The 18,787-nt window shown below is 41.5% G+C and overlaps 1 protein-coding gene across 1 annotated transcript in view; it reads left to right on the forward strand.

Annotated features, from left to right (window-relative positions):
* Positions 1-18,787, forward strand: part of XPO7 (exportin 7) — a 132,547-nt gene that overhangs the window by 57,574 nt on the left and 56,186 nt on the right. Inside the window, exons 4-5 of the mRNA XM_082255770.1 lie at positions 886-1,052; positions 17,057-17,122. Of these exons, the coding sequence (XP_082111896.1) occupies positions 886-1,052; positions 17,057-17,122 (233 nt within the window). The remainder of the gene's footprint in view (positions 1-885; positions 1,053-17,056; positions 17,123-18,787) is intronic.

Below are 18,787 nucleotides of genomic sequence, written 5' to 3' on the forward strand. Positions count from 1 at the left end.
GCCAAAACTTCTACAAGGCAAATGTCTGAACTGGTGGCCCTATCCTGCAAGAGAATTCTTCTAGGCCTGCACAGGGACAAGGTGGTGGTAAAGTCCAGCACTGCCTTCTTTCCTAAGGTCATTTCTGCCTTTCATCCCAACCAGGACATTATTATTTATTATTATTCCATCCAGCACCAGTTCACCATAGAAACATTTCACTCTGTTGTCTGCTTGTGGATAAGGCTCTTTAGGGTAGACCTGATTTTAATTATTATTTATTTATTTTATTTTTTTTTTAAAAAACCTTGTAAGAGTGCACGGAGTCCTCCATCTCCATGGCTCAGGCCTATCAGCCTCCATGCTCATGGTCTCAAGGAACTGCCACCCTTTACTTGTAGTACTTGTTCCCTTCCATCTAAATGCTGTCTAAGGCTAACTGTGAGGCCAGTCAGGGCTAACCTCCCCCATGGCTGTCAGACCACACAACTAGAAAGGAGATGGCTACTTTGACAGATGGCACTTTTCTCCACTTCCAAACACTTGCTTGAGAAATGCTTCTCATGAGGATTGCAGGAGGTGGGAGGAGCATGTCCGCTAAAATGTTCCAGGCAAGTTGAACTTGCCAGGCATCTCCTTGATAGGTGTGTTCGGGCAAAGGTGGTGTGAGGGGGTTCCCTCTCTGACCTCAGCCGCAGTTAGCCTTAGACTGAGCCTAGGAAGATGAGACAAAATTCGTTTTTTTAGATCTGTGTCACTTGAGACCATTCTGGATTTTAAAAAAAATCTTGGAGCTGCAAGACCTATTATACATTTTGTTCAGTAGATCCCATGACCAGAAAGGTGCACCACAACTTTGATAGTAGCTTATAGATGCAGCTTCTAATTCTGTCTGTTCCTTTTCAGGAAATTATGTGCTGAACTACCTGGCTACACGCCCCAAACTTGCTTCATTTGTCACCCAAGCCCTAATCCAGCTGTATGCTCGCATCACCAAACTTGGCTGGTTTGACTGTCAGAAGGATGAGTATGTGTTCCGCAGCGTCATTGTGGATGTCACACGTTTTCTACAGGTGAGTGTGCACAGTTAAATGGTGTAGCTTAAAGGGTATCTCCACTTTCATAGGAATAAAGTTAGCAAAAAAAGTGTATACAATTGCGAATGAAGTCATATTGTAATTGAATGTTATTAAAGCGGTAGTATACCGATTTTTTTTTTTTTTTTTTTTTTTTAACCTTTACCTACAGGTAAGCCTATAATAAGGCTTACCTGTAGGAACAATTAATATCTCCTAAACCTGCACGGTTTATTAGATATTTGCACTGCATGCAGCCGTTGATGCTAGCGGCGCATGCGCTCTGAAGGTCCGGCGGACCTTCAGAGTTCCTTGCCGGAAAGTTAATCCCCCGCGCGCATGCGCGGGAGTGACATCTCATGGCTCCAGCCACTCACAGCGCCAGAGCCGCCGAACCAGGAAGAGACGCCAAGGGATCATGTCAGTTCCCACAGCGGTGTCCGGGGTTCCGTGTCGGGGCTTAGTTTTAAGGTAAGTTTTTCATAATGAACTAGTATGCGATGCATACTAGCTCATTTTGCCTTTGTCTTGCGTTTTTGTTTTGTTTGTTTTCCCCCCCAGTATACTACCGCTTTAAAGCTACCTTTACTTTTCAATCTGCAGCTCTGTAATTATCTGTAAAATGCAATGTGGCTACTTGGAGGCGTTCTGTACACAGATGTACGTCCTAAAAATGTAATTTACTGCTTGAGTGATTGGCTTACTGATTTTCTCAGAAGTCTGCACTAAGATGCAAGTCAGATTTTTGGCATCCCCCGCAACAAAAACATCATTTTTGGTAAGATGCTTCCAAAGGGAAATCATGTTTAAAGGGATGCAGCAGCTGATTGATCATTATAAAACCACTCTTCGGCCTCTTTCACACGGAGCGGACCATATTTCGATACGCTCCGGCACTTTTTATACGGACACGGATGACACGTGTCATCAGGTCTGTATGTCCGCATATCATCCCATCCGTTTGCGGATGATATACGGACATGTATGTCTATGGGATTGCGGATGACACCGCTGACATCCGATTTTGCGTCCTTTTCGTTTATAGGGTTCTGTTCCGTTCCAAAAAACGGAACAGAACTGAAAGGACGCAAATCGGATGTCAGTGGATGGTCATCCGCTGACATCCGCAATCCCATTAACCTGCATTATGTCCGTATATCACCCACAAACGGATGGGGTGATATACGGACATACGGAACGCCCGTGTGAAAGAGGCCTTTTGCAGATTCACTTTGCACATGGACAGAGACTAACAACTGAGATAAAATATAGTAGTAATCCTGTGAGCTACTATGATTTGAGGGTTAATACTGCAGCTTTCACTAATAACTCCCTTATCGGTCAGTGTAGATGGCTAAAAATTGTAAGTGCTGCGCAGAAAATATATTTTGTGAAGAAATTATGAAAGCTGATAAGTGATCCCAATCACCAGTGCTATTAAAACAATCCGTTAATTGAGACAGTGTAACGGCTTGTCAGACATGTCACCTCCACTCTTGTGACGCCCCCCCCCCTAATGGATGGGTTCTCCCCTCACTGAGTGTGACCTTGTAATTGAGCTTGGTCTAAAACGGCTTGTTAACCCCCACAGGGTAATGGTAGATGATCTGCTGCACCAGCAGCTCTCACTGCTGTGTTGAAGGGATGGGTTTCTGGATGTAGGGCACTCTGAGTAACAAGACTAACCAGAGATGTGTCCGCAGTGCTGAATAGGTTCAGATCTGTGAGCTGTGGCGAGGCAGGACTGTTGTTGGTACAACACTGATTAGCACTCCAGGAGGGAAGCAGGCTCTTGTTTAGATGTCCCCTTACTGTTGACAAGGAACTTTTTAGTCAGGATCAGGGCTTCTCTGTTTAGTGCCGCTGTATATAGCTTCCTTGTTTCTGAATCAGTGAGGTGAGGACCCACCCATTAGGGGGGTCACAAGAGTGGAGGTGACATCTGACAAGCCGTTACACTGTCTCAATTAACGTATTGTTTCATTAACACTGGTGATTGGGATCACTTATCAGCTTTCATCATTTCTTCACAAAATATAGATTTATCTGTTTTTTACTGTTGGTCACATTTATTCGTTTTAATGAAGGAGTTATTTTTAAATGTATATCATTTGTTTGTCTTAAATTAGAAGCACTTTTTTCTGCGCAGCACTTTAAATATTTTTAGAAATTACTAAATCTTCAGAATAACAAAAGGTAGGAATCTGAAACAAAGTTTATTAAAATCTTTGCATTGTGCATAGATTACCCAAAGTGGAGTTACTCTTAAAAGCAGGCCTGTAGACACAGTTGTATGTATGTGTGTGTCTATATGCCAACATATGTGTATTTCTGTTCAGCCAGACCTGGGTTCCAGGCAACTCTGCCATATCGAGATCCCTGGCCTCTTTTTGCTTCTCCGCTTAAGGAAGAACTCTGGGAATTTTTTTATTTATTAAAATATGCTGTGTAATAACATATTGACACTGGGTATATGTCACTTGCAGGAACATTCTAGTTTCTATAGTATTTACATTTTCATTCATGCTGTACTTCTGGACCACTGCAGCTCTCCCACACACAAGCCACAATGTTTATCCACCCACCTATTCCTTTATCCACTCACAGAACACATTTTGTTACTGGTTCACATAAAATTCATGTTCTCTGAATGGACAGGAGGAGAGGTGGGTGGATAAACAATACCACAGCTATTATATGAGAGAGCCGCTGGTCTCATAGCATTAGAGGTCTATGTACTATAGTATTCGGCAGAATGAAAGTAATAAACTACAGTGTTCCCGCAAATGGTATACAGCTAACTAGCATAAAGTTATTACAAAGCACTTTTGTAATAAAATAATTTTATACTTGATGAGCCTTTTAAGCAATACAATGTGGTTAAAGATGCTCATGGTAGTAAACGAGGTTGGTGGGGTCGTTGTAATTTTGCTTTATAAAAAATGTTATGCAAGCAAAAAGGGTTTTTGCTCAAGATATACTATGTGTGTGCTTATCTCAGTCTACATCCTCTGCATGTTTGGTGCCAGTATAAGTTAGTTTTTGCAAGGCTTTTTTTTTCTATTATTATTATTATAACAAACATGTCCTACTTACCTGCTCTGTGTATGGGATTTGCACAGAGCAGCCCTGATACTCATCTTATCATATAAATCCTGTATAACAATAATATTGTTGGAATTTAATTTGCATGCTCTAAATGCTTCATTCAAGTTTTTTCTGTATTACGACTTATGATGCTTGTGGTGGTCTGGAGCTGAAGATAACACATTATGCACATGTTAGAGCTTTGCAGTGCAGCATGTAGCAATAGCCAAAAATGGCCAGGTGCAGTTTTGGCTGAGCTTGGGGTACATTGATAGTCTGATTAACTAATTAAAATGGATGGCCTACCTTAATGCAATGCGCATTAATCACATGACCTCTGGAAGATTTACCCTGATTTTGCGATATGGCACGGAGTTACTTTAACTGACAATTGTGCGGGCATGCAACGCTGTACCCAAATATAATTGATGTCTTTTTTTTTTTTTTTTTTCCACAGAGATTTCTTTTGGTAGCATTTGATCATGTCTGCGGTTTTTATTTTTTGCGCTGTAAATAAAGGACCAACAATTTTGGGGAAAAAACAATTTTTTACTTTCTGGTATAAAACCTATCCAATAAAACTGAAAAAAATCGAATTTCTTCAATAAATTTAGGCCAAAAATGTATTTTGCTACATATTTTTGGGTAGGTGCTTTTACTAGGGGAAGACATGGATCCATATCCCTGCTATGCAGGCACACAGGATCCATATCCCTGCTATGCAGGAACACAGGATCCATATCCCTGCTATGCAGGAACACAGGATCCATATCCCTGCTATGCAGGAACACAGGATCCATATCCCTGCTATGCAGGAACACAGGATCCATATCCCTGCTATGCAGGAACACAGGATCCATATCCCTGCTATGCAGGAACACAGGATCCATATCCCTGCTATGCAGGAACACAGGATCCATATCCCTGCTATGCAGGAACACAGGATCCATATCCCTGCTATGCAGGAACACAGGATCCATATCCCTGCTATGCAGGAACACAGGATCCATATCCCTGCTATGCAGGAACACAGGATCCATATCCCTGCTATGCAGGAACACAGGATCCATATCCCTGCTATGCAGGAACACAGGATCCATATCCCTGCTATGCAGGAACACAGGATCCATATCCCTGCTATGCAGGAACACAGGATCCATATCCCTGCTATGCAGGAACACAGGATCCATATCCCTGCTTTGCAGGAACACAGGATCCATGCCTTCCTTACTGATAGAACGGTGATCTGCCATGTTTACATAGGCAGACTGCTGTTCTGCCTCTTTGCTGGATGATCAGGGGGTGCAGGCGGACATCAAGGTCTGCGGTACCCGCAGATCAACTTCTGCTGTGTATAATCACAGCGGGAGTGGGCCGCCGGGGGTGGGCATGTGTGCCCCCAACCCAGAAGTGTCGGATCACGCACTAGGTACCTGATCCAACACGGCAATGCCACCTTGCCATTGTATGGCCAGCAAGTGGTTAATATGTAAACCATCCAACATGTTAACAACCAAATGCAGCAAAATCTGAGGTGCATTTGGCCGTTAACATGTTGGATGGGTTATGAGTAAAGTATTCAAAGTGAATTTTTTATTGTTTGTGACAAAACTTGTTTTATGCAAGTCCTGCTAGATCTTGATTGCTTATTCCACAATACATTTGTTCTTCTTTAACAGCCTCCCTAATGGTTAACCTTCCCTTAACCTCCCATGACAATATACAATTTTTGATTCCCTCTGCAGACCAGAATTCTAATTCAGTAGTTTTCCAGAGCTTGCATGTAATTTTAAAATAAGGTTACATAAATGGAATGGATTGTGTATTTTCAGATTGTACACATTTTTAAATGCTCAATTAACATGCATGCAAAAGTGACTTTTAACCAGAGGTTTACGTTGTTTACTTGCTGTTCCATATGAGGATTGTAGTATTTCACATGTGGGTTTTTTTTTTTTAAATGCTCAGTCTAGGGGCCATCTGCATATCAGGGAATGTCATTGGTTAGTGCAATTACTACTCATACTAAGTAGAAAGCAGAGCCTGCTTCTGTAAGGCCAGATATTACTGTAAATCCAGTGCAGTCATTGGATAATTTTGCCATAGATGGATGCTGGACAGCAGCGAGAGACCAAATTATTTGTGTACTCTCCTTTAGCCTCCGTTCACATCTAAGCGTTTTTCTGCTCTAGGATCAGCTCTCAAAACACCCAACAAGACAAATCCTATTCATTTCAATGGCCCCTGTTCACATTTGAGCGTTTTGACGCTGTATACAAAATGCCCAACGCTCAAAAAAGTACATGAGCTTCTTTTTGGGCAGATTACAGGCGTTTTCCATTGGTATCTATTCAATCAAAAAACGCCTGTAAATCGCGGTAAAATCGCGGTAAAATAACGCGCGAAAACGCTACGCTCAGGTGTGAATGTAGCCTTAGATTTACGCAAACTGTTTACTGTTAGAACCCATCTAAACAATTCTTTTTGTATTCTGTCAAGCAGACCATTACACTACATTGTACAACCTCTTTTCATCTACAGACCTTTCACATTTTAACACGCTTGGTCAGCTTAACCTTTTTATGACCAGAGCTTATTAATGCCTGGATGCCCAGATCAAATTCAGCAGCGTCAGTTGACTTAATACCTCTGATTATTTTCCTACCTAAATTATGTTTTCATTCAAGAGCATGTAAAGACGCGTTCACACTGCCCCAACGACTGCTGCACACTAAACCCCACAATGGTTTAGTGTGTGACAGCTGTCCATTTCGGCTACAGTGAGCCGGCAGTAGAAGGCATTGTGATGTGTATCAGCGTATCATACTGTGTTTTTTTTTTTAATACTCTATTTGATGTGTACAAAGTGACAGGTCACTGTGATCCTGTTCTGTATGCTGCGATAAAATGCAGCCTGTCTGTATTTTAACACAGATCACTACAGTGCAGCTCCAGGCTACATTGCAATGTGAATAGGACACATAGAAAACCGTTGCAGAATGCCGGTCACCTTACTAAATGTAAACTGGCCCTAAGGCTTTTACTTGGTACACTATTTTACTTACAAAACTCAGTGTTTTTTTTTTTTTTTTTTTAATAAGACCGGTCCCTTTCCATGTGCACAGTGAGTTTACACAGAAATACACAACAGCTGTCAGTGACAGCTGTTTGAAAACAAAGCAATGCGATCACTATTGTCATTGCTTGGGAAGAATGCTGTTTGGTTTCCGATCGCTAAGTTTGTGTGCTGATTATTCTAAAATAGAATGTAGTTGAACATACCCTCTGCATCGGGCAGCAGTCAAGGGAATGGTAAAGCATAACTAAAGTCTGCTGGGTGGCATAACCTGCACAATATGCACACTTAGCTTTTTAGCATGCCCTGAAGCAGTGGTGACAGATCCTGTTTTCAGTTGTCTGACGCCACCACCATCTCACCCGCTGCTCTTTCTGGGTTCTGCATCACTCTTTAGCCATTTAAGAGGCTGAAGACACCCACTGGGCATCCCATTCAACAAAATCCACTTAAAACAGACAGATGGCGATATGTTCGCCATCCGTGGGTCGGATGGAAACGGATATGCAGTCCATTCTTTTTATCTGACCGCCCCATAAAAGGGAGCGGGCTCTGTCCTTGTCTGCTCTGCGGAGCAGGAACAGACCTGTCATCTGCCTGCTCAGCGGAGATCGGTGGTGAGATCCCCCGCTTAGCAGGCTGATTCTGCTTGGACGGATCCACCCCGTGTGAAAGGCGGCCTTAAAAGTCACGAACAATTAAACTCTTTTGCATGCAAGAGACCTACATTGAGCATGGCACCTGGCTCTCTTCACAGCACTCCAACAATGAACCAAAATGTAGACTGCATTGGGCAATTTTTCACAATGGGGCTTTAGCTCCACCTTAATCTGCAATTTGTGGATGCAAAGGTGTTAAAGCTGATTGTCAGAACATGGATCATACATGTTGGGAAATCTGTGAGAAACCAATCACAGGCATATTTCTCTTTTGAGAGTTCATTTAATATGCACTGTTCAGTGGATGTGAGATGAAGATGATCAAAGAATCTGGCCTTTCCTTAATGATCAAATTCTCTTCTATAGAGTGATAGCGCACACTTCTGTGCTGATCAGTGAGCACTTGGTACATGGCTGTACAACAAATATACTATCTTGACTTCTGACAGACATTCTTTGTGACCACTGTAATGCTTCATTTTCTTTTTTACACATGACTGTAATGCATTCTAGTGTAGGACCACTGGACCAGATTATTTCCTCTAATCTCTTCTAATCCTTCCCTCAGCTCTGTATTGTCAGTGCTGTCAGGTTCTCTTTTGTTTGTCTGCACTGACCCCGTTATATGAAACCTCAGCTCTGCCATTTATTTTTTTGCCTCAATTTACTAAAAAAAAAAAAAAAAAAAAAGAGGTACAATAGGTTGCTATGTAGTCTTGTGTTTTTGGTTTGTTAGTACTGTATTTAATTTACCTTTTGTTATAATTGATAGATACTCACTGTCAAGTGTTGGTAAGATGATTGGTGTGTAATGCATGCATGCACTTAAAAAATTCAGTATTTTGTGTATTAACTTACACTAGGTTAATGTTATCCTACATTTTGTATTTTAGCAGCTGGCCTGGTTCTTACTTTGCTGCTGTTTCTTCTTTAAAAGCTTTCCTCTCTTCTTGATTAATTGGTCCAAAGTTCGCTGCCCTAGGTCTCCTCTTCTTGTGTCCTTTGAAGCCACTCTCAGGAGCAAGCCTTTAGGATGCTGCCTGCACCCACATACACAGGCAGCCAGAGAGGACCTGAAGCTATCAACATAGACAGCACAGGCAACCAGAGAGGACTAGAAGGGATGCATATGCATGGTGGCAGTTGGAATCATTGGGAATGGAATCCCAAGTTGGGGATCAGTGAACTGTATGAAGTTATAAATACACAATTGTCGGCTGGGGGTTCAGGCAGTGCAGATCAACCCCAGGGGCTGTGCTTTTAAACAGCAAGTTGTCACTCTTCCTTCACTTTTCTTAAATTAAACCGTTGTTGTTCTCTGCTGAACTCATTTATAGATGTATTCGTGATTTTAAAAAAATGACACTTTAGTACTACTTGAAGCCAGCCTATTCTATATGAATGCACAGGAATGAAAGGAAAAGCAGATCTGAATTTTTTTTTTTTTGTAAGTTGTGGTCCCCTTCAATCCAGGATGCATTTGGTTGAAACTGACAGTTTTTGAGAAATAAAAATATTTTTATATAGAATTGAATGTATTTTTGACTTTTTAACCACTAAAAGACCAGGCCTATTTCTGAGATTTGTTGCTTACAAGTTGAAATCAGTATTTTTTGCTAGAAAATTACTTGTAACCCCCAAATATTGAATATATTTTTTTTTTTAGACCCCGTTCACACAGGGGCAACGCTACTTGCTGGGGCGACCTGTGAAGTCGCGGTGCACAGCGTGCACATGCACGGACTTCATATCATTGAAGTCAGTGCAGGTCGCCTCCAGGTCGCCCCATAGTACTACAGGACCCTTTTTCTAAGTCGGAGCGACTTGTGTCGCTCCTATTAGAACGGGTCCTGTGCTAATCATTGGCGAGCGTCCCACCGCGACTTGTCAGGCGACCAAGTCGCCTGACAAGTCGCGCTAGTGTGAATGGGGACTTAGCAGCGACTCTGAAGAATAATTGTTGCAATATTTTATGTCTCATAGTATTTGCGCAGCAGTCTTTCAAATGCAATTTTTTTGAAAAAAATACACTGAATTTTAAAAAAGCGAAACCATAAAGTTAGCCCAATTTTTTTGTATATTGTAAAAAATATTACACCAAGTAAATAGATACCTAACATGTTACACTTTAAAATTGCAGGCACTCGTGGAATTGCCACAAACTACGGTACTTAATCACCATAGGCGATGCTTTAAACATTTTTACCAGTTTAGAGTTACAGAAGAGGAGGTGTTTTTTTTTTTTTGCTAGAATTATTACCTTCGCTCTAACTATCGCAGGGATACCTCACATGTGTGGTGTGAACACTGTTTACATTTGCGGGCACAACTTGCATATGTGTTTTCTTTGGTGCACGGGGACAGGGGCGCTTTTTAAAACTTTTTTTTTTTTTTTTAAACTGTCCCTTGGAAAAAAAAAAAAAAAACTCTGATCACTTTTATTGCTGTCACAAGGATTGTAAACATCCCTTTTGACAGGAATAGGCAGTGACAGGCACTCTATATGGGGGGGGGGATCTGGTGTCTAAAAGATCCCAAACCCCTCCTCTGCACTTCAAAGTATTAAAACGCCTAGATCAGCCTTTTTGAATACTGTGAATTTTTTAACCACTTCTGACCAGAAGATTTTCACCCTTAATGACCAGGCCATATTTTGCGATTCGGCACTGCGTTACTTTAATGGACAATTGCGCAGTCGTGTGATGTTGTATGCCAATAAAATTGATGTCCTTTTTTTCCTCAAATAGAGCTTTCTTTTGGTGGTATTTAATCACCCCTGCGATTTTTATTTTTCGCACTATAAACGAAAAGAGCGACAATTCTAAAAAATATATATATATATTTTTCACTTTCTGCTATAGAACATTTCCCAGAAAAAAATTAAAAATCAATGTTTTAACATTTTAGGTCAATTTTTCTGCTACATATTTTTGATTAAAAAAAACGCAATAACCGTATTTTGATTGGTTTGCACAAAAGTTTTGTCGTTGTGTTTTTTTTTATTTTTTTTTCTAGGTGGTGATCTGCGATTTAGCGGGACTGTGACATTGCGGCGAACAGATCAGACCCCTAACTGACTTTTTTGACACTGGGGGGAACCAGTGACATTACTACAGTAATCAGTGCTAAAAATATGCACTGTTTTACTGTAATACACTGGCAGGGAAGTGTGGGTGAACACTGTGGGTGATCAAGGGGTTAAATGTGTACCTAGGGGAGTGTTTTTAAATGTATGGGGTTTGGGCTTGTGAAAGGATCAGAGACCTGTGTTCCTATATAGAAGGATCACAGGCACACTCTGATCATTTCCGAGAGAACGGTCAGCTGTGTTTACAACAGCTGTGTTTACAACAGCTGACCGTCCTCTCTCAGCGAGGAACAATCGTGGGTGTCAGGCAGCAATTGGAGCCGCCTGCCCCGTGCATCGGTGTCCCCACTGCCGAGTGGGGACAGGAGCGCGCTACTGTGCACTCGCCCCCTAGCTGCAGGCATGCGATCAACGTCCTATCGCGCAGGAGGGCCGCCCTGCCGCAGTAAATCAACGGCGGGCGGTCCGGAAGTGGTTAAAATCAGCACCGTTGGCTGCCAAATAAACCGGAAGTGACGTCACTTCCAGGTTACTTCATGGAAGACCCAATCGATGCTGATTCCGGCTTTGTTTGGGTCTCCGGCCAGTTGGCTGATGTGCTGGCTGGTTGCTCGCAGGGCTGTGGAGTCGGTAGATAAATGTTCCGACTCCTCAGTTTTTTGTACTTCCGACTCCTCTGTATTATGTATTAATCTTTCGACACTGACTTGGGTGGGTGGCATTGCAGTAACTATTCTGGCCACATCACTAACGATCTCTGGATAAACAAGGATGGCTTCTTCAACTAACAAGGTTTCATTTTCCAGCAAAAGACTTTTTCTTTTCATCATTGAAGATGCAATGCCCTCAGCTATTAACCCTCCATTTTTGTTCAGGCGATATAACAGGCTCTTCTATTCCAAGAGGAATTTACCCGGGGTTAGATCATCACATTGCAACCTCTTGGTGACAGTGAAGGGGTGAGAAAGATTGTTCTCCAGCTCTTTTGTTTGTGTCCACTGGCTTTCAGTTAATGCAAGATTTTCATTGTCCATTTCTTCTATGAAGTCTAAGTTCAAGCAAATGCTTCACCATTAAATAAGTGCTTCCCCAGCGAGTTGTTTGATCCAAAATGACTCCTTTTCCTGTACATCTTTTCAAAATTGCATCTGTTTTCGGGGCCCTGGCTGCAACAGTTACTTGCCGTAATTTGCCAATTAGTGTAGCTGCATGGCGATCTTTTAATCCATCTCTTATGGCAAGTTGCAGTGTATGAACAGCACATCGCATATGATGAATAGTAGCAAGATTCAATGCTTCTTCAACAAAGTTGTCTAAAAAAAATGTCAGCATTCTCTTCAGTTTCTAAACTTTCTCCAATACTTGCAGAGCTGTCTTCCTCTAACTCTTTTCTTTCATTGATTTTTATTGAGAAAAAGTCAAGTACAAAATACAACAAACATGGTAAAACGATCAGGCTAGACATGGTCCTGAATACCATACATATAAAATTGAGGAGTACTAACATTCGAGGGATGTAGATCGATTAACCGACTGTGTTGAGGCAAAAAGAGGGTAGTCCAAAGATCCACCCCCAACACGCTATGGGAGCTGAATCAGGATGCAGAGGGTCAAGTTCCCATATAGAGGGATGCAAAGCCCAAGAATAAACCACAGGCAATATACAACAAGGTAAGGCAGAGGGTATCTCTAGGAGGGGAAGTATGAAGGGACACCATGCCCCCAATGGGTGGCGAGACATATGGGTCCAGCACATTCCCCTTCCAGAGAAAGCCCCCAAGAGTGGTAGGGCGGTAAAGAAGGGTGGGGGGGGGGGGGAGTAAGGTAGGATAGACTGGAAGGGGGTAGAAGGGAATAAGAGCATAGGAGGCTCAAGAGGTTAGCTGAAATAAGGAGAGAAAAGAGGGTCTGGCGGCCAGATCAAATGGAAACCTGTACATATTTAGCCCAGGGTTCCCAGATGGTCTCAAATTTAACCACATTATTAATGATAATACCAGAGATTTTTTCCTGTGACATGATCCAGGAGATCTTAAGTTTGGTTTCCCTGATGGACACCCTGGGTGTTTTCCATGCTCTGGCTTTGGTGAGTTTGGCTCCCAGGAGCATAAATTGGAGGAGTTTCTGAGCAGGTTTAGAGAGTTTAGGAACCTTGACGTTGAGAAGTGCAATTTGTAGGGACTGAGCGATGGGGTGATCAAGTACTTTACGAATGATCTGGAATAATTTATTACAGAATAGCCTAATCTTGGGGCAGGCCCACCAAGTTTGCAAGTGGTCACCAGATGAACCGCAGCCCCTAAAGCACTGTGGAGAGGCGTTTGGAAACATGGCCGCAATGCGGGTAGGGAGCAGGTACCATCTGGTGAGCAATTTAACATTAGCTTCGATGAGAGAAACATTCAGTATACCTGTAAAGGAGCGTTAAAGGCGAAAACCCCAGTCGTCCAGGTCCCTCTCCCAGGCGAGCGCATATGCAGGTTTGACATCGCTGTTGGATAGTATTGAATAGATGAGGGAAATCCCTCCCCTTGGGTCCTTGGCTTCCGAGCACCAGCGTTCATAAAGAGTGATTTGTGGAGGGTCAGGTTTATCGTCCCATATGGAGTGGAGGAAATGTGATATCTGGGAGTGGCGATATCTCTCAGCGAGGGGCATTTTGAGGAAATTGACAGTGTGGGAAAGAAAGGGGCCCCATGGAGTTAAAGAAGTTTCCAATGCGAAATAGGCCCTTGTTAAGCCACCAATGGAAGGCTTTGATATTTAGTCCAGGGGGAAATAGGGGGTTGTTAAAAACTTCCTCTAACTCTAATATCTGTTTGTTACCTTCTTCATCTGCGTTCATCTTCTCAATTGTGCTCAACATGTTAGAAGCGTTATCTGTCACCACACATAAAATCTGTTCCTTTGTCATTTCAAAATCTTCTAGAACACCCTCCACTAACTTCTGAAGGTAATCACTGGTGTGATGTGCCTGAGTGTCCTTTAATCCGAGTTATTGTTTTGTTATTTTCATCCACAAATCTAACATTAATAGCAAAATAATTGACTCTGTGATGTGTGCATGCATCCATTTTAAGGAAGACAAAACGTCCTTTCAGAACTTTCTGTAGTTCTTCCTTTTTACATTTGGCCTTCTCAATTATAAGTTTCCTTACACTAAGTCATTAATTATAACTTTTTGTGAATTGGGACATTTAAACTTGCTTTTTTTTAAATTCCAATCTAAATTTAGTAGGAGTCGGAGTTGGTCCATTGTTTGCCGACTCCGACTCCAGGTACCCAAAATTTCCTCCGACTCCACAGCCCTGGTTGCTCGCAGCTGCTTAGCAGCATCGGTTGTTATCACATGAAAGCCCGACCGCCGGCTCTAAAAAATGGTACAAAGGTGATGCCTCTAGCTGCAGGCACATTACCCCCGTTCAACCACTTCTTCCAAATGATGTACAGGTACGTGATTTTGCGGAAAGTGGTTAATTTAATATCATGAATTTAAATTGGTATGAATTTATTGTCCGCCATTATGGCTACCATTTTTAGCACAGGAAAAATTCATACCTTTTAAATGATATGTCTGTCTTCACACTGTTCTGCTATTCTTCTGTTGTGGTGTTAAAAATCTTGCTTGCTGCATTTTTGGTCAGTTAAAAAAAACTGCACTAAAAACGCACCTCCCGATTAAAATGCATTTTAAGTCGCATCAATAACGCACCCCGTGTTACTTTTTTGATGTGCGATCTGCCCTATGAAAATCACACTATAAGCACAGTAAAATGCGTTACAATCTCAGCAAAATCGCATGTGATTTTGGCGCCATTATCAGCACCCTTTTTCTTTAGCGATAAAATGACAAAAACAAAATTTTCGGCCGATATGTTTCAGCCACTGAAATTTCGGTGTATCTCTACAGTTCACCATACAGAATGCCATGTGTTATAAAAATGCGTGGTAAAAACCTTGTTTTACTGTATTGCACAGAAAGTGACACCAGGCATATAGAATTTTGTATCCTAGATAATGTCCGCACACTAGCCAAAAGTAAATAATTTTTTTTTTTTTTCCCAGCATGTTGGAATTCTTTCTTGATGAATTTCCTGTTATTGGTGACCTCTTTAAACTTTAAGTGAACCTGACATTGGGGATTGTCATTGAATAGTAAGCATGAATAGGTTACACATACAAAGTCACATTGCAGCTGAAGGACAAAGAGCAGGGCCATTGCTGACTCCTCCTTCTGAAATATGTAGCTCTGTGGTGGTCGTGCTGACCCTCTTGTTTTCACAGTAGTTATGGATTTTGGACAGTGGGTTTCATATTGAGTGTTGGTGCCTCATTGTCCAATTGGTAAATGTTGGCATTGCATTGTGGACTACGTAGTCAACAGTGCTTAACCACTTCCGTACCGGCCCAAATAGTTTTTAGTGCTTTGATATGTTGTCTGATTTCTCAATTGTGCAACACAGATTAGAGCTTTCTTATTGTGGTATTTAGTAATCACTGGAAAAAAAATCCTTTCTGTTTTATATAAAACAATAAAAAAAAAAAAAAAAAAAACCCTATCAAATAGAAATGCCAGGACAGACCAAACAAATGCCAGGACCGACAAAACGCATACAAATACCCCCAAAATGCCCTTTTTTTGGAAAGTGGACGCCCATTTTTTGCCAATCAATTTGCTGCTGCTGTTTCCTTCATTCATAAATCTTAATTGATAATTGTTCACTTCCTATGACAGGAGAAGGGGAGGGCTTTCAGAAGAACACAGAAGGGGTGTTTACATTTGTGATCATTGTGACTGGCCATTATAATGACCACAATGCACAGAGCCACTCTGATCGGCTCTGTACATTGTGTCTTTGATCAAAGCCGTCTAATTACTGCTCAGATCAGTCATTCACAGGCACACTGGCCACAGTAGGGTATTTTCTGCTGTGCAATTTATAAACGCCATTGCAGAAATAAACATCCACCGCTCTGCCATTCTTGATCTAGAATGGTGGTGAAGTGGCAAAGGACCAGCTTCTAGAGAAGACCGTATAATTAGCACATGTCCTGCGTGCTTTGTATAAAGATTTCATAGCTAGCTAAGTAAGCTAGGAGTACAAATGTCACTTTTCTGGTGTCTGCCATTCCATGATGATGCTGCTTTCACATAAATTCCTACAGACAGGCTTGCCCTTAATTGAGATGTCTGCTTGTGGAAAGCCGTTATAAGCACATAGTTATATGGATTTAGTAAATTTTTTTTTTTTTTTTTTTTTTTTTTTTTTTGGTTAATATTTGTGCGAATGCCCATCCCATGTGAGCAGTTAACGTTACATCCAACAATAGGACAGCTTGCACCTAGCTCAACTCCATTCTTATCAAAAGTTGTATATTCATACTGGCTTCTATTTGGGGACAACTGGTTCCTGAATTTGGCAATAATTTATCATTAAAATATTAAACATCCATTAGTTGAAGTCATTGGAATTACTTTTTTTGCCACAAAGGCTTATTTTTGAAAAATAGTATGCACTATTTATATATTTGTTTCTACTTTTCAGCAATGACATAACTGTTTATCTTTTCTTAAGTTGGCCATACACTGTCATGGGAAACTGGCCAAAATTCACTTGGGTGACCCTGTAGCGCGCATATGGAGGATTCCTTTTTAGTTTTTTTTTTTTTTTTTTCATTCAGGTTGAATGAACAATCGGTGTATGATCTGTTTTAGACAATAATGATTTTGATAATTCATGGAAATGATCGCTTTTATTATGCAGTAAAACAGTAGTGGTCAGCATATTCGTACACACAGGGTCCCAAACATCAAGTTGTGTTACTGGATCCCTGTTTGTAGTTTTTAGTACGTTGGGTTCCCAGTGATTTCTCCTCTTGCCATAAACTGTGCAGTATTTTTGGTTATTTTTTTTTCTGTAAATATTTTTAATATGCAGTTGATGTCTTTAGATTCTTCAGTCCTTGCTGCCTTTTTTCTTGTTTAGCAAGCATGAGAACAAGGCAGATAACTGGGGACTGTAATCCAGTGCTTGCCTTCTCTTCTTCATTTTGACTTGTGAAATAACCAGTATTTATTTACATTCTACAGGACAGTGTGGACTATTGCGTCATTGGAGTCAGCATTCTATCCCAGCTGACCAATGAGATTAACCAGGTAAGTGACACCTTCCTAAATAAGTGCCAGAATTTGCATACCAGGATCTCTGGTGTTTGTGAAATGAATCCCTCCTATTCACTCTGATTTTTTCAATTTACTATTTGGGGATACTGCTGCTTCTTTGTCACCGTACGGAATTTTGAGTTCTAAGGGCACATTCACACCAGTGGGCTCTAGTTATGCTCTCCATAATGCCAGGCTTTATGTGTTGTGTAATGTTACAAAATGACCTTTTATTCAGCTCTATGCATTGTGATGCTGTATACTGCTTCATAGTGCGCTGCGCTACGTACAAATGCAACCTGTCCTGCTTATTTTCAGAGCACCTGAACCAAACATTAGGATATAAGGGAAATTGCCATTTCCTTGCTTTGAGTAACGCTGCACAACACCTATGGTGTGAAAGTGCCCTGAATAAAACTGGTAATTAAAAAAAAAAAAAAAAAACACTTAACATTGCACACTTGGCCCAAGGTCTAAAAATGTATCTAGCTTTTATTAACGTAGATGGGCTTGCCCAGTTTGGGTGGGACTTTAAACTGTGGTGGATTAGAAAACTGTTTTCAAAGTTATCTTACCTACAGAGCTGACTCCTAAGAAAAAGCAGCACAAATGCAACTGATATGCAGGCTTATATTCAGGTAGACCTAACTCTAGGTTCACGCTAGTGAGGGCCGTGTGTCCCACGTTTGCTTGGGCATGGCAGCGCACAAAAAAGATGCATGCGCTTTTTTAAAAATGTAGCTGCAGGAAAACTGCATGGTCTTTTTGGCCATGTGTTTTTCCTGCGGTTCCTGCACCCACGATCACGCTGCGAGTTGAGATGCATTAGGTTGTTGTTCAGAATGAATGGCAGCCCCTCGCATCGTGCAAGAGCAGCGTGATGTGGGTGTGGGAATAAATGCGCTACTCGCAACAGGAATGCACAGTGTGGGCTAGTGTGAACTTAGCCTAAACCATAACTGGCTGACATGTAGACATACTTTTGATGTATGGTGCATGGCCGGCGGTCAGAGATAATACCTTTCACTGCTTACATGGTGAGAAGTCCCTAGTGAGGTATTGGTAAATGGTGAAAAATTGAGTAGGAATTAAATTATAGGGAATATGTTACCACCAGGAATACAAGTAATAGAAATGTAGCTATTTAATAAATAGTGAAATGCACAGAAATCACTGTAACAAGTCAGACTTGGTAAAAAAAAAATACCCTTTTTTGGTAAAAAAAAAAAAGGGGGGGGGGGCCAGAAAGTTACCTTTTCTGTATCATTCATTGATAGACGCAGCTCCATATCTTCTTGACCATTGGGTTATGCTGCCCCCTACAGGAGTAGGACGCTAGGCAGGAAAAAAAAGTTACCATGCCTATGGGGCAGTCCCTGCTGGCATACACCCATAAACTGTGCTATAGTGTTTCTGCCTAGTTTAGGAGTAGGACCTAGTTCCTTGCTGGGACTTCGGTCTTAGCTGTTTGTTTTTTTTGTTTTTTGGGAACCTTTTTGTAAGACTTTATTTTTTAGTTAGTGTTTCTGAGAGAACTACAAGCAACAGCTGGCTGGGTTTCGGACTGGATATACTAGATCCTTAAGGTCTCCCAGCCTGGCCAGCGAGCGTGAATAGTCCAGCACTAGGCCTCGCCACGACAGAACCCAGATGGACAGG

Source organism: Pelophylax lessonae, assembly GCF_965119305.1.
Source record: "Pelophylax lessonae genome assembly, chromosome: 4".
NCBI classification, from domain to species: domain Eukaryota; kingdom Metazoa; phylum Chordata; class Amphibia; order Anura; family Ranidae; genus Pelophylax; species Pelophylax lessonae.